The sequence below is a fragment of the Panicum virgatum genome, chromosome 8N, assembly GCF_016808335.1.
Source record: "Panicum virgatum strain AP13 chromosome 8N, P.virgatum_v5, whole genome shotgun sequence".
NCBI lineage: Eukaryota > Viridiplantae > Streptophyta > Magnoliopsida > Poales > Poaceae > Panicum > Panicum virgatum.
The window spans coordinates 12,816,932-12,835,053 of record NC_053152.1 but is presented as its reverse complement, the minus strand read 5'-3'; the positions used below and the strand labels follow the sequence as shown (position 1 = coordinate 12,835,053).

General features: G+C 46.2%; 2 protein-coding genes and 1 pseudogene across 2 annotated transcripts; 2 read left to right on the top strand and 1 right to left on the bottom strand.

Annotated features, from left to right (window-relative positions):
* The first annotated feature begins 4,436 nt into the window (after positions 1-4,436).
* Positions 4,437-8,022, top strand: LOC120686497 (very-long-chain 3-oxoacyl-CoA reductase 1-like). The gene is made up of 3 exons (XM_039968715.1): positions 4,437-5,332; positions 6,607-6,676; positions 7,556-8,022. Exons 1-3 carry the CDS (start codon positions 4,524-4,526, stop codon positions 7,811-7,813), a joined length of 1,137 nt encoding a protein of 378 aa, XP_039824649.1. The 5' UTR covers positions 4,437-4,523; the 3' UTR covers positions 7,814-8,022.
* Positions 8,023-8,753: 731 nt separating this feature from the next.
* Positions 8,754-9,948, top strand: LOC120685352 (annotated as a pseudogene).
* A 4,742-nt stretch (positions 9,949-14,690) lies between these two features.
* On the bottom strand, positions 14,691-15,071 carry LOC120684798 (zinc finger protein GIS3-like). Its single transcript, XM_039966669.1, has one exon. The coding sequence runs from the start codon at positions 15,069-15,071 to the stop codon at positions 14,691-14,693; it is 381 nt and encodes a 126-aa protein (XP_039822603.1).
* Between the last annotated feature and the right edge of the window lie 3,051 nt (positions 15,072-18,122).

Genomic DNA, 18,122 nt, shown 5'->3' with positions numbered 1-18,122 from the left:
TCCATCCGTAGGTTGGGGGCTCCGCGGGGGATACAAGAGTATCACTTATTAATGTAGACATGATGTCTGGATTAAATGTTGTTGGATGTCGCCCTGTGTGTCACTGTAATCCTCCATGTTATATAGAAATAGGATTGGAAAAGAGAATCATGTTTATTAGTAAAAATATATAGAATAGTATTTTTAATAATAAATACTATTCTTTTTTCCAACCCTATTTCTATATAAGTTTTCTTCCATCAAGCAACGATATCATCTATTTTCCTTCCCAAAACAATACACGTCTTTCTTTTCCATCCATAAACAATGATGTCAATTATTATCCTTCCAAATCAAATAATGACGTGAATTATGGATGAATGCATATGCAAAGAAAAGTAAAGTGTGTGCCAAAGAAAAGTAATACGCTGATACAAGAGATATAGGAAATTGCTGATTTAAAAAGTATTAGAATTTTGTTGAAAAACATTGATGAAATCAATTTTCCCCTCCCTTTTGTCAAATCTTCTGGCCTAACAAATAAAGCCTTTGTGAGGAGTAAGATATGCCTAATCTTGGTGAGAAATGGTAGTTTATTCAATTTTTTTGTTGAGGCCAGAGCATGCCTGTCCAAGACTCCAGCTTTTATTTTTCTGAGATGCACCCCCTAGTATTATGAGCACCTCACATATTCTCTTCTTTATCTAGACAAGGTGGGATAAAACTTGTGTTGTATGCATTGAGCAACCAGCAATGAAGCATGGGGTTGCAGCCGACAATTTGATGGGCCGTAATGGGCCTTTCACCAGGTGAACCGGCGGCTAGTTTTTTTTTTACAAGAGAGGGATGTCATTTAGTTTCCTTTCAAAAATAATACATATCATTTTTTTCCTTCCATAAACAATGATATCAATTATTATATTTTAAAATAAATATGGCACAAATTATGGTGAATGCATGTGCAAAGAAAAAAATAAAGTGTGTGACAAAAAAAGTAATACACGGGTACAAGAGGTGGGTATAGGAAATTGCTGGTGGAAAAAGTATTAGGATTTTGATGGAAAATATTAGTAAAACCAATCGGGTACAAGAGGTAGGTATGGGAAATTGTTGGTATAAAAAATATTAGAAATCTCCCCCTTCCTTTCGTCAAATCTTCTGGCTCGATAAGTGAGACCTCCATAAGAAGTAAGGTAGGTCTAAATTTGATGAGAAAGAGCTGCTCATTAACTCGCACAGTTGGCAAAAAGAATCCAAACACTCCGCGGTTTGGAGGTTCTCATTGCCAGCATGTGCAGAGCAAATTAATTATTGCTTAGGATTATTGTAACCTTGTTTCTGAGTGATAAAAAAGCTCTCTTTTTCCTCGCAAAAGCAAAAGTGAAATGGCAGACATGAGAGACTCAAAAACGCTAAAGAGTGTGGAGATTAAAGTCCTCTCATAATATATATTCATGCCAGATACAACCATCTTTAAAGTCAAAATATAGTCTACGCATTCTTGCAAAATTTCACTCTGAAAAGTGTTATCTTGAAAAGACTTATCTGGGCGGTACACCGGTGTACCTGTGTTGTTAAAAATTTTATTGCGCCACCCGGACAACAGGGACCGCGACAGCCATGTGCACGTACATGCTCTCTGCCCTGTGTGTTTTCTAATTAATAAATACTAGCCTATTTCTATACAAGAATGTATGCTCTTTCCCGAACTTTGTTGGGACCTGGAGTCTGGAGAAAGAAAGAGAAATCGTCTTCAATTCGATCCGATCCGCCACCACCTATAAATGAACTGTGTGAGTTGTAGCCAATATGTGACATGTTGCTGTGTGAAGCCAAACATATGGCTGTGTAGACACCTCTTTTGTAAATGTTCCTAGCTTTGTCTGCTTGAATGCCCTCAAAAAAAAAACTTTGTCTGCTTGAACTGTCAGAAGCCAAACATATGGCTGCTAATAGAAATATTATTGGAATCTCTGAAAATGAGCTATGTTCATCCAGTTATGTGTTTGTGCAATATTTCCTTGTGTTCATTTGATCTGTGACATAATTTTTTGATCGTGAATGCTTTGTGATTATTAATTACATGATATAGGTCAATATAATTTTTTTGTGTTTAAATGTTTATCGGTATATATCTTAATATACTATCTGAGCATCGTCAGCAAAGAGTGTCCGACCTATACCGATGCCACTTACAGCGACTGAAACTTGATGTCGGCATAACTCTATGCTGATTGACGGTCTGTCAGTATCGAGGCTTTTCCCAACTCCAACATGGTGTTTAGGCTGTCCACAGCGGGGACGCTACCCGTCCGCAACCCTGCCCTGCAGTACGCATATAGTGCAAAAAGAGCTGCAGCGGGGTGCGCTATCGCATACGGGAAGATCCTAGACGGCTCGCCATCCGCAATTTCCAGCGGATGTACGGTTCGTCCGCTACGGGTGGGCTCGGCCTCCGCCGCCGCGCACCACAACCGCCGGAAGCCGCCGCACGTGCTGTCCTCCGCCTCCGCCGCCCAGCTCCGCGCGGGCCCTAGCTCCGCCGCCGCCCCGCAACCGCCTTCGCCGCCACGGCCCCAGCTCCGCTCGCACCCGCCCGCCTGCCAGAGACGGAGCCGAAGGGGACGCCGTGCTCGCGCTCGCGCTCGCCTCAGCCGACCGCCGCCGCTCCTGCGCCGGCGCTCAAGCCTCCGCCGCCAGCCCGCACAGAGTGCACGAGGCCCCGCCGCGCCGCGCTCTGCATGAGGCCCCGCCGCCGCCGGACCGCCCCGCCGCGCCGAGCTCTGCACAAGGCGGCGCCGCGCCGGACTCGTCGCCGCGCAGGCCGGGTTGCCGGATCTGGCCGCTCCGCCGCGTTGAGCAGGCTGCCCTGTGGCGGCGGCAAGGAGCTCGCCCGCGAGCGTGGGGGAGGAGGGCCGCCACGCCCCCGCTGTCCAGCCTGTGTGGCCGTCCGTCCTCCTTGCTCGCCGGCCGCCTCCGCGCCGGCCCACCCCAAATTGAGGGAGGAGGTGGAGGGAGGCCGGAGGAGCGCCTCGCGCACCTTGCCGGGGGGTCCACCGGCGGGGAGGGAGGGCCGTGGGCCACTGCCGCGGCGCATGCGCGCTGCCATGCCGCGTGTTGGGCGGCGGGAAAGGGAGAGGGCACGGGCTCGCCGGCCGCCATGGACGAGCGACACCGTGGAGGAGGAGCGTTGGCGGAGGGTGGAGCGAGGAGGAGGAGGGGCTCGTGCAAGGCATTGCGTTCGCTGGCCTTGCCGCCGCACGCCGCCGCCGGCCCCGTCACGCGCCTCTGCTGGCCCCGCCGTGCGCCGCCGCGGCATGGTCGCCGCGCGCTCGCCGCCGTCCGCGTGCTCGCCGCGCGCCGCCCGCACGCTCGCGAGGCCACGTGCCCGCTCGGCTGCCCACGTTGCCCGCCGCCCGTCGGGAGGAACGAGGAGGGGAGGGGGAGCCCGCCGCTCCACCACGCTCGCCATGGCCCCGCTGCTTGGGGAGGGACCGAAGGGGCGACGCCGGCGGGCTCAGGTGGGATGGCCAAGGTCCGCGCCGCCGCGAGGCCCGCCGCTGCCGGGGGCGAGGCCACACTGCGCGCAGGCCGCCGTGCCACCGTGAGGCCCGCTGCCGCGGTTGGGGCCACGCTGCGGAGCGGAATCCGGCCGCCGCCTCCCGCGGATCCAGCACAGGAGGGAAGCACCGGCCAGGGCGGACGCCGACAAGGGAGGAGGATGGCCGCGCGCGGGTACCGAGCTCGAGGCCGCCGCCCGGAGAGGGGGAGGAGGAGAGGGCCGAGCACGAGCAGGCCTCGCCCCCGCGCGGCCCGGGAGGAGGGAGGGCGGCAGGGTGGGCGGCGCTGGAGGGAGCAGGGCGGCTCCCGCCGCTGGCGTGCTCGCCTCGGCCTCCCCGCTCCGTCCAAGAGAGAGCGCCGGCGATTGGAGGAGAGGAGGGACCGCCGGCGAGAGAGAAACAGAGAGGGGAGGGCGCGAGGGAGAACGGGGAGGGAGATAGAGTAGTAAAAAAAATCTGATATGTGGATCTCATCTCGTGGTAGTTGATATAAAGTATGATATATAGGATGAATGAGTGCAGTGAAATTGGATGTAGAGTAGAGAATCTTGATGACTAAGACAAAATATATTTTTTTTAGAGGATGAATTTAGAGTACGACGAGTGCAGATAGCCTTAGCGGCTGTGGTATGCTGATCTGGGCGGTGGTGTATCTGTTTAACCGGTGTACCTGTGTTGTTGCTGGTCTGATACGAAACTTTTATTGCGCCACCCGGACAACAGGGACCGCTACAGCTATGTGCACGTACGTGTGTGTATTCTAATCATAAATACTCCATACTCGCCTATTTCTATACAAAAATGTATGCTGTTTCCCGAAGTTTGTTTGGACGACATGGAAAAAGAAATCGTCTTCGATCACCTATAAATCGATCGTTCCCGCAAGCCGTAGTGTTCGTGCATGCGTGGACCCTCCTCCTGCGTCCACCACCGATCTGCCCTGCTGCCGCGCGGCGTCGTTGCTGCCTGCTGCGCCAGAGCAGCATGCTGGGCCGCTCACTTTTTTGCATTCATTCCAGCCATAAACGCCTCTCGTCAGCCAGTGGCAGGGCCTCTTGTAGCCGGGGCTACACTGTGCTGTTGTCAGCGACGGAAGCAGTGTCCAAGATGGTGGCCTTGTTAGCTGCAGATCATCAGGCGCCATGGCTAGCGTCATCGTCCTCGTCGCCGGCGGCCCCGGTTTGGTTCGCCCTGCTGGTGGCCCTCGGCCTGGTCGCCGTGGTCCGGTCCGCGGCCGCCTTCCTCGCGTGGCTGCACCGCGCGTTCCTCCGCCCGGGCCGCGACCTGGCCGGCCGGTACGGGGCGTGGGCGGTGGTGACCGGCGCCACGGACGGCATCGGCCGCGCGGTGGCGCTGGAGCTCGCGCGCCGGGGCCTGCACCTCGTCCTCGTGGGCCGGAGCCCCGCCAAGCTGGCGCGCGTGGGGAAGGAGGTCCGCGCCGCCGCGCCGTCGTGCGAGGTGCGGGGCGTGGCGTTCGACCTCGCCGCCGCCGGGGAGGACGCCGCGCGGCGCGGCGTGGCGCGGGTGGCGGCCGCCGTGGAGGGCCGGGACGTGGGCGTCCTCGTCAACAACGCCGGCGCGACGTACCCGTGCGCCGCCTACTTCCACGAGGTCGACGGCCCCGTGTGGGAGGCCGTGGTGCGGGTCAACGTGGAGGCCGCGACGCGGATCACGCGCGCCGTCCTGCCGCTCATGGCGGCGAGGGGAAGGGGCGCCGTCGTCAACGTCGGCTCTGGCTCCTCCGTCGTGGTGCCGGCGTTCCCGCTCTACGCCGTCTACGCGGCGACCAAAGCGTAAGCGACCCATGCTCCCCTGCAGCCATTTTTAATTTCCCCTTTTCTTTAGGCAAGCATCTTGTTCATCTGCACATTAAAGACCAGAACAAGAACAGAATGTAGTCGCCTACTGTTGACGCGGAAATGTGGTACGCACCCGCAAAACACCGAGCACTGATCATGCGGTGCGCAGCGGCACATCTTGCAGTGTCGCTGCACCAACCGATCAAATCGATCTTGTCTGGGCAGCCTGATGATGATCTAACAAACGTCTGCTCCGGAGGGACCATCGGGGCATGCACACCTTTATATTTATATATTTATAGTACTGGTTATAGCCACCAGCTCATCCTAAGTCACCACCTTTTCTTTAAGGCAAGAATATTGTACATCTGCACACTAAAGACCTCAGGAGCAGAACCTAGTCGCCTACTATTGACGCAGAAATGTGGTACCCACCCGCAAAACACCGAGCACTGAACATGCAGTGCGCAGCGGCACATCTTGCAGTGTCACTACACAAACCGATCAGACCGGTTGTCAGGGCTGCCTGATGATGACCCAACAAACGTCTGCTTGGGAGGGATCTATCGGGGTAGATGCACCTTTATATTTATAGTACCGGTTGTAGCCACAAGCTGGTACTAAGTTACCATCACTTTAGTACCGGCTGGTGGCTACAGTCGGTACTAAATGGCTCTCTGTGACACTGTTCTTCAGCTTGATGTTAAATGTATGCGTTAGTACCAGCTGAAAGATAGTTGGAACTAACTGCGCCGCAGACGAATGCTCTATTTTCTTATTTTCTAGTAGTGTGATAACCATCAGTGTACCATCTAGTACAAAGCCTAGCGTGGAAGGTACAGGACAGATGCATTATCTAGCACAAGTCCGGATTGGATCCGAGAGCTAAACTTGCGAGTTATTTGGATGCCAATTCGAATGATTAAATGCGAGCTAATTCCTTAGCTAACTGCCCAGATGAGGACTAATTGATGTTTTTTTTTGCAAAACATTCTAATTGATGGTTAGAGAGCATTAGCCCTAACTAACCCTAGATTAGTCTATGCTTGGTTCATTAACACAAATAGGGCTAAACTTTATCCCTCTATTTTAACCCATCCAAACACAACCTGATTTTTGTATGAATAATTTAATTTGGAGGAATACATTTCTTTGTTCTTAAAACCATTATATTAGGTAAAAATTTTCACCTACCAAACTAAATTTATCTTGCATATTTGTTGAATGCAACTGATAAAATTTACACTATTGTCTATGCATTTTGTTAGGTACGTTGATAAATTTTCTCGAAGCTTGAGCGTTGAATACAAACAATATGGAGTAGACGTGCAATGCCAGGTACATATGAATAATAATGCTGTCGCCTTCTTATTGCTAGCGTTTCTGTAAGGATTACATTCATACCTCATTACTTCAAGTTTATTGTTCCATACTAGCTAATGATACATTATTGGAATAATAGCAACTAATTTTCAGTATATATTTATGTAAGGTTTAACATGTAAGGTTAATTGATAAATTTTTAGAACATGCTTTTCTTTTAGAAAATTAGTGCATACTACCTCCTTTCTCAAAAATTTGATACTTAGATGAGATTGTGTTAAGTTTTGAACTAATGTGCTATATAAAATTTACTCTCTGATCTTTGTTATTGAATCGCGTTACCACGCAAACAAGAAATAGGATAAGCAGTAAATGTAGTCCAGTCCATTTTATTGATTTTTGGATATTACAACTTGGTAACCCTATATGGGAGGTGGATAGGATAGACCTTCTTTATACCCCTAATTATTAGCTCCTTATTGGATTGCATATATTATTGACCTTTAAGTGCCATTTAGGGATAACTGTCGACAATTTGTTATTAATTTCTACATACTGTAGAATTAGGAGAAATATGTTAATTACAGTAGTGATGAATAAATACTACAACTAGATAGGTTTTCATCACTAGGATGTCTAAAATTTTAGAAACTTTGACCATGCATATTCTAAAATTTCAAGCAAAAAGAATATAACAAGAGTTGGTACTATTGAACCAAATGGAAAAGGTTCTCATATATATACTCGCATTAGTAGTACTTTTGGTAAACTCGAATTAGTAGTACTAATAACTTTGTGGTCCTTTATTTACGCCTGATTGAGAAACGTATATATGTCGAGAATATCTCACTTCTCATATATATACTCATTTTGGTTATATATATCATCGTCCAGATCCCTCTGTATGTCGCTACCAAGATGTCCCCGGTCAAGGGTGATTCTCCATTCATACCATCGCCAGAGGAGTACGCCAAGTCTGCTCTTCGTTGCATTGGCTATGAGGCAAGGTGCCTCCCGTATTGGCGCCACTCAGTCCAGGGGTTCTTGGCATCGTTAGTGCCAGATGCTGCTCTCAACCAGTGGCGCCTCCGAATTGGCATCCGGAAAAGAAACGAGATGAAGGCTCTGCTTGAAGAGAAAGTCTTCAGTTAAATTGTTGTACTTATTGTATCGTGATGATGGGTTTCAATATCTGTGCTCTGTTTGGACTTCTGAGAAACTTAATTGAGTAGTCTAGCAACCAGCACTGTCTTAGTCAATTGGAGAATGACTGGAAATAATCGGTTGTGTATAACTCGTGATGTTTTATGAGATGTAAAATGTTGCTGTTTTCATGAACTAGTGTTTAGATCACTTATTTACACGGTAGGCTTTGCATTCTCAACTAGCTTATTGCAGTTAAATACTCATACAGTACAAATGTACAGTGATATATATTAAAAAATGGTAGTGAACTGTGATCCTATTGTCATCAACAACAGAGAAGTTAACTACGTTATGATTCGCTTGTTCAAATTACACTGAACACCCAGCACCATCGGTTTAGCCGATGCAATGCACCGATGACCCATCGGTTCAACCGGTGATGAAGACATGGTTCCTGGCCGCTTGACATGCTCTCTGGACAATGCTATGGTGAATGCACTGACACCCTTTTGTACACCGCCAGGTTAACCGGTGCACGGAGTCTTCTTCACTTGGCTCAGCATTTCACGTCCAATTGCACCGATGCCCTTGCGTTGGTTTATCCGATGCCAGACGGTTAGACCGATGAGTACTGGTTTAACCGGTGCTACTATTTCTGCATCCACTTGTCCAACTTGTCGCGGTGGTCATTTGGACACATCAAAAATATTCTCTACTTTTTCACTATGGTTTGAGTGTCTCGACGGTGAATTGGACACATCTCTACAGCGAATTGGACACATTAGATTTTATCCATAGGACCTAAAAAATCCTACAAATGTGATCTTACAAATTTGTTAGTCCCATTGATTATGTTGTCACACAATCACCAAAATCACAAACAATGGCATAATGAGGCCATGTTCCTTACAACACACATGCCTGCATATATTGTTCTTGCATTACAATGGAAGCACTGCACATCAGAAGCATGGCAGGATTGCTTAAGGTTGCGGGAGTTTTGCTCTCTGTCGGCGGCACAATGATCATCAGCCTTTACAAGGGAGGGATTTTGCATCTCTGGAACCCTTGTCTCGAACACCCTGCATCTCTGGAACCCTATCCTTCACCATCGCAATGAAGAGCATGTGGATGATGTCGCAAGTCATCAGCTGCGTGGAACGATCTTGCTGGCATGCAGCAGCTTCATGTTTGCTTGGTATCTAATTCAGGTAATGTTTTTGCCGGTCACCCTGACCCATGTTTAATTTATAGTACATTTGGCTGACAATATTTTGCTTTTCTGATATTCGGTCACCTACATACAGTCCAAGGTTCTCAAGGTGTATCCATACAAATACTGGTCATCCATGGCGACGTGCTTGGTTGGAGGGGTTCAGACTGCACTCAGGAGTGAGGAGGGACAAGGACGCCTGGAAGATCGGATGGGACATAAACCTTCTGACCATTGTGTACTCGGTAACTGATCTAAGCTTTTGCCAGAAACCCAGATGATGATTTGTGCTGCAGATCAATGCGTTCTCTTTGAAGGTTTTGAATTAGCTAGGACTAGTTGACTGCTGGAGCTTATTTAAGTGATGACAAAATGCAATGCATTAAACCTGTTCCATGGAAAATAATATTACACTATACCACTTGGTGCAGGGGGCACTCGCAACTGCTGGAAAATATAGCTTGAACTCGTGGGCTGTAGCCAAGAAAGGCCCGTCATATCCTCCCATGTTCAGCCCATTGTCTGTAGTCTTTACTGTTGTGCTGGGCTCCATTTTCATAGGTGACATCACTGTGGGAAGGTCCCCGTTCTTCGTTACTTTTCTATTTTCTCTCTCTCTCCATCTACATGTTCTATCTTTTTTCTTGAGCAATTAAAAACCAAAGGCACTTCTACTTATGCCATCTCTCAAATACTTGGTAATCTTGAAACAAGCTAGTTAATTAGCATATGGATTGTTTGCTTAGAAATAAATTGGTTTTTTGCCCCTACTTTGTACTGCAATGTAATGGCATTTTGTCACGACTGTGGTTATATTGGATTGTTGCTCTTCTTAATATCTTCTGAACATGCAGCCTCATTGGGACAACTGATTGTTGGGACCTACGTCTTCCTCCGGGCCAAAGCAAACGAGCTACCTGAAAAGTAAAGTTGTGACGATACAAAGTTATCCAAAATCACAGAACAGATACTGCTTGTTTCCATGGCGGATCCAGCAACTTCAACGAATATGGATGCATTAGGTCTACATCTCTATGCATGGTGTTACCTAAGACCAATTTCAGTGCATAGTTTTATGACACAGTTACCTAAACTGGAAACTAGGTAACTGTGTCAGATGGACTTCATGATGATAAAACTCTTCTCACACTCCATAAAACTCTATCTTTCTCTCTTCTTGCCATGTTAGCAAAAGTGATGATATTTAATACCATAAAACCCTTCATTAAACCTCCATTGAGACTCACCTAACAACTCGACATTACCTCGACTATTAATACCGGTTAACTTGACATTACATCAGTTCTACATCCGGATCAGGTCAGTACTGTGTTATATGGCTCTTCGGTACCAGTTCTACAACCGGTACTGAGAAACGTAACGTAAAATGTTAAAAGAATATTTGAAATTGGGACGGAGGTTGGCAACTTAATTGTATCCAGAAACTTTCATTTAAAAACTGGGTACTAAAGTCACAAGTCACGTTATTTTCACGTAGCATAATATACATGCATGTGGTGGGCGAAATTCGAAATCAGAACTTCTCGCCTCATGTAAACCTTTCTTACCAACTCAACTACACACCAGTTATATTTGGGAGAGATATTTTTCTTTTGACAACAATAAAAATAAAAACTTGAACTGTATGTGTGCGGCTGTTCTTTGGGTTCTATGAAAACTAAGAAATGGTTTATGTTTTCAGGGAAAATGCTGGTGTGGAGTGGAACCGGTGCTGGGATCTGTAGCAAGGATGCTGAAGAGATGGAAGATTCTGCTCAAGGACAACAAACGTATGATGATGGACTTTCCCTGACAGTTCATCCTTGACGGCTTATCCCTGACGGGTACCATCACGGATGACTATTCCTGACGGTAATGCCCACTTTCCGTGACGGTTTTAGCCATCAAGAAAAAAAAACTTTTCTGGGTAGTGTGCTGGGAGCAAGAATGCCGAGGATCATGGGCGCTATGGAGGGATCAAATTTGGGAGTGTCTTTGTCTGCTCTATCCCAGCAAGTCTCCAGCGGAGGATAGGAGAGCAAATGAGGCCTTGCTTCCGAGAGTTGATGACCCGTCTTTAGTTTCTTTGCCGGTTGCTGTCCGGTTGCTGTAGTGTGTGGCCTTTGTTCTTGTAATAAAGTGGGGAAAACTTTTTCTCTAAAAAATATTTTTCTTTTAACTAATCCATGGGAAATCCCTTAATACGGGCAGATCACACATTAGTAGCCGCCTAACGTTATACCAACCAAAGATACCTACGATCTTCGGCACCAGTGAAGCGTGCAAAACAAAACCAATGCAAGTGGCCTCGCTACCCTCGCAGCAGCTGCGATACCCTAGAGGCTCCTCCACAGCATCCTCACTCATCATGGGTAGCAACTTGGTGATGGGGCTGACAAGAGAAGAAATTAAAGGAACGGGTGATGGGGCCAATACAGGAAACGACAATACAACGTCCATAGCGTTAGTTCTTGTCCTTATCTTGAAATTGGTATACATGTGCTGATTACACCGCACCACTCTTAAAGGCGATAGTGACAATGGAAGTACTAGCTTGAAAAGAACTCAAAATTTGTCACAACCACGTGACAGTTCAAGTTTTCAGGCTGACCTTACATACACAAGAAAAGTTATGCATAATGCAAGGGGAATCTGTTTTTTTTTTCTGTTTTCTAGATTATTATTCTTTTGTCCACATGTCTTTATTGTGTGCTCTAAATTTTTTTGTCTTATCTTTTTCTCCGTCAGCCCGCATCAAATTATTACAAATATACTGCTGAAAACGTTGGCAGAAGAGACAAAGGTGCTCTAAGGTCTACAGTGCTGCACAAGGAGCTTTCATTACCGGAATCCCATAATATGCCTAGTGTTAGAAGCACTCGGCGAAGGCCAACAAACACACGGCAAAACGTTTGCCGACGGCCACCCTCAACAAAGAGTGGGTCGCAAACAGCTCTTTGCTGAGTGCCTTTTCTCGCGCATTTGGCAGAGAATCTTTGCCGTGTGTTATTTCGCACTCGGCAAAAAAATTCAGAAAAAAATAGCACCACCATGTCCTAGCCGGCGTGCGCCGCCATCACCACCACAACCTCACCGGTGCCGCGCCATCACCACCACCACGCCTTGAGGCTGCGCCGCCGCCGATCCACCACCCCGCTCCCACCCTGCTTCGCCAGATCTGAGGGGAAAGAGCCACTCACCGGCCTACGCCACCGCAGTTGCCCCTCGCTCGGCCGCTACTCCCCTCGCCCGGCTGCCGCCGCCGCTCCTCCCCCGGCTGCTGCCGTTTCTCCTCACGCCGGCTGCCGCCGTCGCCGCGCCTGGCCTGGCTGCCGTCCGCTGCTGCCACCCCTCGCCCCATCGCCGCTCCCCACTACAGCAAGTGAGGGGCGAGCAAAAGAGGGGAGGAGAGTGTCAGCAAGCAAGAGGAGCAGGCCACGCACCGGGCCGATGGGGAGAGGGAAAGGAGATACGCGCCACGCCGATGGGGAGAAGGAGAGGCCACCGATGGGAGAAGGAGAGGAGTGGCTGGTGGAGAAGATAAGGGAGGAGAGAAGGGATGAGCGGTGTAGGTGTTTTTAGCACCGGCTAGTGATTCTCATGGATGCGCGTTTAGTGACGGATGGTAATGCAGGAAGACACAAAGATTTATACTGGTTCGGGCCGCTAGGAGGCGTAATACCATACGTCCAGTTCGTGTTGCTCATGTATCTTGCACTGGTTTGTAGTAGGGGGTTACAAACAGTCGAGAGAGGAGCGAGCGCCCCAAGTCTCTAAGATCGGTGGAAGGAAAACATGTTCTTGGCTCTCGTCTGGTTAGAGCAGCTGCCGACGAGAACTGCCCTAAGTTCCGCCTGCCTCTTTACCAGCGACGAGAGTGTGCTCGTGTGCTCTAGTGAGTGATCAGTCGTGTGCCTGATCTCCCAGAACTCTCTCGCTTTGGTCTCGGTTCTGGCTCCGGCCCCCATACAGGAGCCTGTTCTCTTCCCTTTATATGTCAGGGAGGAGAATAGTGTACAACATAGAGAGAGAAAGAGAGAGAGAGAGTCCTCGTGGCGCCTGCTCCGTTGTGTTGGTCATCGTGGGACCTCCTGACCCTGCCGTCGCCGCCCTCCGCCTTTGCAGCCGGGTTCGTCTGACCCCTTAGTCTGCAGAGCGGGATACACGGGGGCGTCTTGGTCCTGGTGCAGCACGCCTGGCCCCTACCCTATGTCCTACGATGCCGTAGGACATGACGGGAAGGGGCACTCCACTGTGCACCGTGTCAGCATAGACCGCGGTAGAGCACGCTCGGTCTCCTGTCCGCCTGTGCCGCCATCAGACCCGCGTGGCGCGGGTAATGGTGGGCTGTCAATATAGGACAGGGCGGCCCCCTCATCCATTCGGTCATTTGATGAGGCGGGACCTGTCTGATAGGTCGGGCGAGGTGAGGGCTCATCCCTTGGGTCGGGCGGAAAGAGCCTTCTCCTTGGGTCGGACGGGACGGAGCCCCTCAGTGTAGGTCGGGTTTGCTAACGCCGCTATCAGCTCGCCTAACAGAGTAGTTTGGCCCTTTAATCCTCTGTCTTTGAGTATCCAAGATGTTTATACCCGACAAGCGGAGGAGTAAGTGGGGAGGAGTGGATAAGAGAGGGCGTTGATTTTGAAATAAAGGGAGGAGAGATAGGCGCGGGCGTCGGTGGGAGGAGAGTAAAATTTGGTTCGCCGAGTGTTGGATCTAGACACTCGGTAAAGCTGCTCTTTTTTGCCGAGTGTTAGATAAGTAGCACTCAGCAAAGAGATATTTGCCGAGTGTAAAAAAAATACACTCGGCAAAAAATTTATTTGTCGAGTGTTTTTATTTTACCGAGCGTTTTACATGTAGCACTCGGCAAAGAGATTGTTTGCCAAGTGCCCGATGGATTGTACTCGGCAAACAATTTAGCACTCGGCAATGATCCAATTTCCGGTAGTGTTTACAAAACGCCCTTTCAATTTAGCAATGAAGAGGCAGAACAGCAAAGAAGGATCGCGAGGACAATTGAAGTGGGGCTGCATAATCCCAGTCAACAATAGCACAGAAAGGCAGTATCTCTAAAGGCGGTTTCTCCAGACAATGTGTTGACACTTGATACATAAACAGACAGTTCAGGAGGCCATGAGCTCAAAAAATCCACTGGCCTGTAGTTCTTCCATATAACTTAAACAATAAAGTGAAACCTCTTACATTGACCACTACAACCATTTGAATATGGTTATTACAAACAATGCAACATATAACATACTATATAACTTTGCAATTTTCACCAATCAAATGAAAAATGTAACTACGAAACTTTTATGTTTAAAACATGACGCAACATATCGACAAATGAAGCGAGCCATGTTTATCTGTGATTATCAATTTTATTTACACAGCACAAGCCTTGTTCATGTTTCCATTCCTTTGTAGGCTTTACACTTGAAAAAGCTACTAATAAAGAACTCATGTCGCAGTAAAATCCTAAAAGAAAAATACTAATAAAGGGAATTTGACATGATCCTGCTCCGATCGATGCAGAAATCAATGATTATAATAAGCTTATTCAGAAAAAAAAATGTTGCAACAACACAAGGAGGCACCAGCTAATGGCCCAAAAGTTCCTACCACAAAAACCATAAGAACGATGAGCACAAGCATATCAGATCCAATCATAGCTTAAGGGAGAGATCAATCTTGTCAGCAAGGTCCTCTCCAGCCTCTGGCGATGCCATGATCATGTGCGAGGAGCTTGGAGCCATGATCGGCGGCGCTGAAATGCGCGGTTCCTTCCCCCTCCTCGCATCCTCTTCAACCCCACGTGCTGCGGCCAGCTCGCGGCTGCGCTTGGCAATGCTGCGCTCCAACCTGTGGGCATTCTGGTGGCCGCCGAGCGCCTGCGAGGTGGAGAACTTCTTGCTGCAGTAGGAACAGGAGAAGTAGCCCAACGGCTCTAGCTCCAGCTCCAAGGAAGACCGTAGGGAGAGGTTGAGGTCGAGGTGCCTATCACCACCGCCGCCGCCACCACAGCCCTCGCCGCCGGTTGGGTCCATGGTGACCGGAGTTGTATGGCAAGAAGACAAAAGGCGCGGCAGGAGCCTCAAGAGCCATGCAAATGGGGCTTAAAAAAGGTGATGGCTCTTTGGGAGAACAATTGATATGTGATGCTGGAACAATCCCAAATGCTATAATTGTAGCGAGCGAGTGCAGATAGAGACAGCTCATGATAGGCTCCACAAATGGAAAGCCAACGGGAACTCGGGAAGGACAAAAGATTTCATGGTACTTCTGAGCAAGGTTACATTGGCTGGTAGAGACCTTGGAGCAAGTTTTACATGAGCAAGAAGCAACAATTTCTTCGATCGGCATCACCGCTCTTAATTAGTCAATAAGTGGGGGGTCATTAGTTGGCGATCGTGCGCCGCGGCACCATTGCAGCGAACGCGCGCCGCGAGTAGGAACCAGTGCACGTGCACCATTAGTTTGTAGTAGCGCATATACATTTGACTTCTACTCTATTCTTTTTCCTTTTCGGGACAACGGGTGTGTGAGTGAGTGAATGGGCGGGGGTTTCACATATATGCATGTAGAACTTGTGAGACTAAGATTTAGTAAAAAGAAGATGCGAAACAATACTTTAGTGTCTCAAGTTTAGTCATACACAAGGGAAAAATAAAAAATTAATTAGCTGCCGTTCTAGAACATAGAATAAACAAAAAAAACTAATGGTCCATGTTCTTCATCCAACATTATTATCTTTTTTTAACCAATAATACTCTGAAAAAAATTAAAAAATGAGAAAAAGTGTAACTCTTGTGCTCAACTTATATAATTAGTTTTAAATGAAAAATTCAAAAAAATGAGAAAAATTCTATCTAAAATATTGATCTACATAAAAAATTACAAAAAAGAGAATGCAACTCCACTATGAATATTGGGACCTTTGTATTTCTAGATATAAAACTTTGTTATTGTACACTGTATATTTAGATACATAAAAAATTATAGTCGCAAAACCTTTAAATCTGGAAAACTACAAACTTTGTGCTAGCACATTAATAACTTTGTAATTCAAAAAAACTTTCAAATATGAAAAATTGTGAAACTTTGTACTAGTATATTAATAACTTTGTAGGTCCAAAAAAAATTTAAATCTAAAACTATAAACTTTGTACCGTAACAATAATTTATTAGTTCGAAAACTTTCCAACATGAAGCTTGAACTTTTTACTATCACATTAATAAACTTTATTGGCTCTAAAAATCTTTAAAATATGAAGGTATGATCTTTGTACTTGCATACTAAAAAAGATTGTAGTTTCAAAACATTGAAAATATGAAAGTATGAACTTTGTACGCACACACAAATAAACTTGTAGTTCCAAAACTTTCAAGTCTAAAACCAAGTTCTTTGTATTAGCGCAGTAATAAAATTTGCAACTGTAAAAGCTTTGTAATCTGAAACTATAAACTTTATACTACCACAGTAATAAACTTTGCAGCTCCAAAAACTTTGAAGTCCGAAACTATAAAATATGTACTAGCACACTAATAAGCTTTGTAGTCCCAAAAATTTTGAAATCTGAATATATAAATTTAGTAGTAGTACAGTAATTAAACTTTTGTAGTTCCCCATTGAAATCTGAAACTATAAACTTTGAATTAGCATACAAAGAAACTTTTTAGTCCCAAAAATTTCGAAGTATGAAACTATGTTCTCTGAATATGGGGTTGTTAATGGGTGCACGTTCGCTGTTATGCACTGCTAATGAATGCTAGTTGGTGGTTGTTGCTAGCGACTTGCAAATACATTTTATATTTATTATACTTTGTAAATGTCTTGCTAGCTGGGTGGTTAGGTGCGTATCTACAACGCATTCCCACTTGCCAAATACTGGGTGTATAAAACAAGCTGCTAGCTTAGATAATTACTACTTTTCCATAATTTCTATTTTCCAAGATTTTTGTGGTATTAGTTACAACCTAACATCTATGATTTTTTTTTCATGCTTACTTCTGCCTGAAAAACAGCCCAAAAGACACTGTTTAATAGGAATTTCATAAACTTCTGAATCACATATACAAAACTTTGCACTCGATTTCATAAAACTTTCAAAATCATGTACTAAATATTTTATGTCCTCAACTTTCATATTACATATTTCGAACGTCAAAATATGCTAATTAGAAATAAAGTATTTCCAACTTTTGAGGTATATATTTGAGGCTTTATAGTTGAACTTGAAAAACTATTGACTCATACATCTAAAATATTTTATATTCTTAACTCTAAGTTTTCATATTTCAAACTTTATGTTTGAATATGAAAAACTTATTAGCAAGGTATAAAAAAGTTTTCTATGCTTCTAACTTTCAATTAGCATATTTCAATCTACAAAAATAAATATATCTACATGATTGAAGAAAGGAGATTGTGTATAGTCTAAAAAGATAATCTCGGTTGTAGTGTAGTGTTATTGTTCATAAGATACCCTATTGTGATAATGGTACAAAACAATATTAAGGCAATGATACCCCATTGTAAATTTTTTTAGTAAAATAAACTCTGAATTTTGCATCCCAAAATTAGAAAACTTTCTACTAACATGTTATAAACTTTGTATTCTCGTGAACCCAACTTTACTCTTCAAAAATATGGAACTTTGTGAGAAAACATTCAAAACTTTATCCTTTTACATCTAATACTTCATAATTAAAAACCTTAGCATTCCCATATTGGGAACTTTGTTCTACCCTATCAGAAACTTTGTATCTCTCAGTTCTAAAACTTTATCTGAAAAATATTACAGCCCTAAACATTAGAACACATGAACTTTAGAAATATAACATTACTGACTTTGCATACTCTGCCTCGGCGCGGATGAATTGCATGGCAAGCGCGGTGCATGACGTGGAGATCAAAGCGGGTCTCTGGTGATTCGCTGCCCTGTCTCCCTCCAATCTCTCAAATCCAGCGATCCCCTTCCGCCTGCAGCTCGAGTCCAAAGGAAGGAGAAAGGGGAAAAGGAAGAGGAAAGGTGCATATACGACGCGGTATCTGGGATTCGGCGGGCTGAATAATTGAGAAGTAGTATCTCTAAGCA

Excerpts from the sequence above, each read along its gene's own strand:
- LOC120686497 (XM_039968715.1), top strand. The coding sequence starts at position 4,524 with ATGCTGGGCCGCTCACTTTTTTGCATTCATTCCAGCCATAAACGCCTC. Across the intron at positions 5,333-6,606 it reads GTCTACGCGGCGACCAAAGC|GTACGTTGATAAATTTTCTC; the intron begins GTAAGCGACCCA and ends GCATTTTGTTAG. Across the intron at positions 6,677-7,555 it reads GAGTAGACGTGCAATGCCAG|ATCCCTCTGTATGTCGCTAC; the intron begins GTACATATGAAT and ends ATCATCGTCCAG.
- LOC120684798 (XM_039966669.1), bottom strand. The coding sequence starts at position 15,071 with ATGGACCCAACCGGCGGCGAGGGCTGTGGTGGCGGCGGCGGTGGTGAT.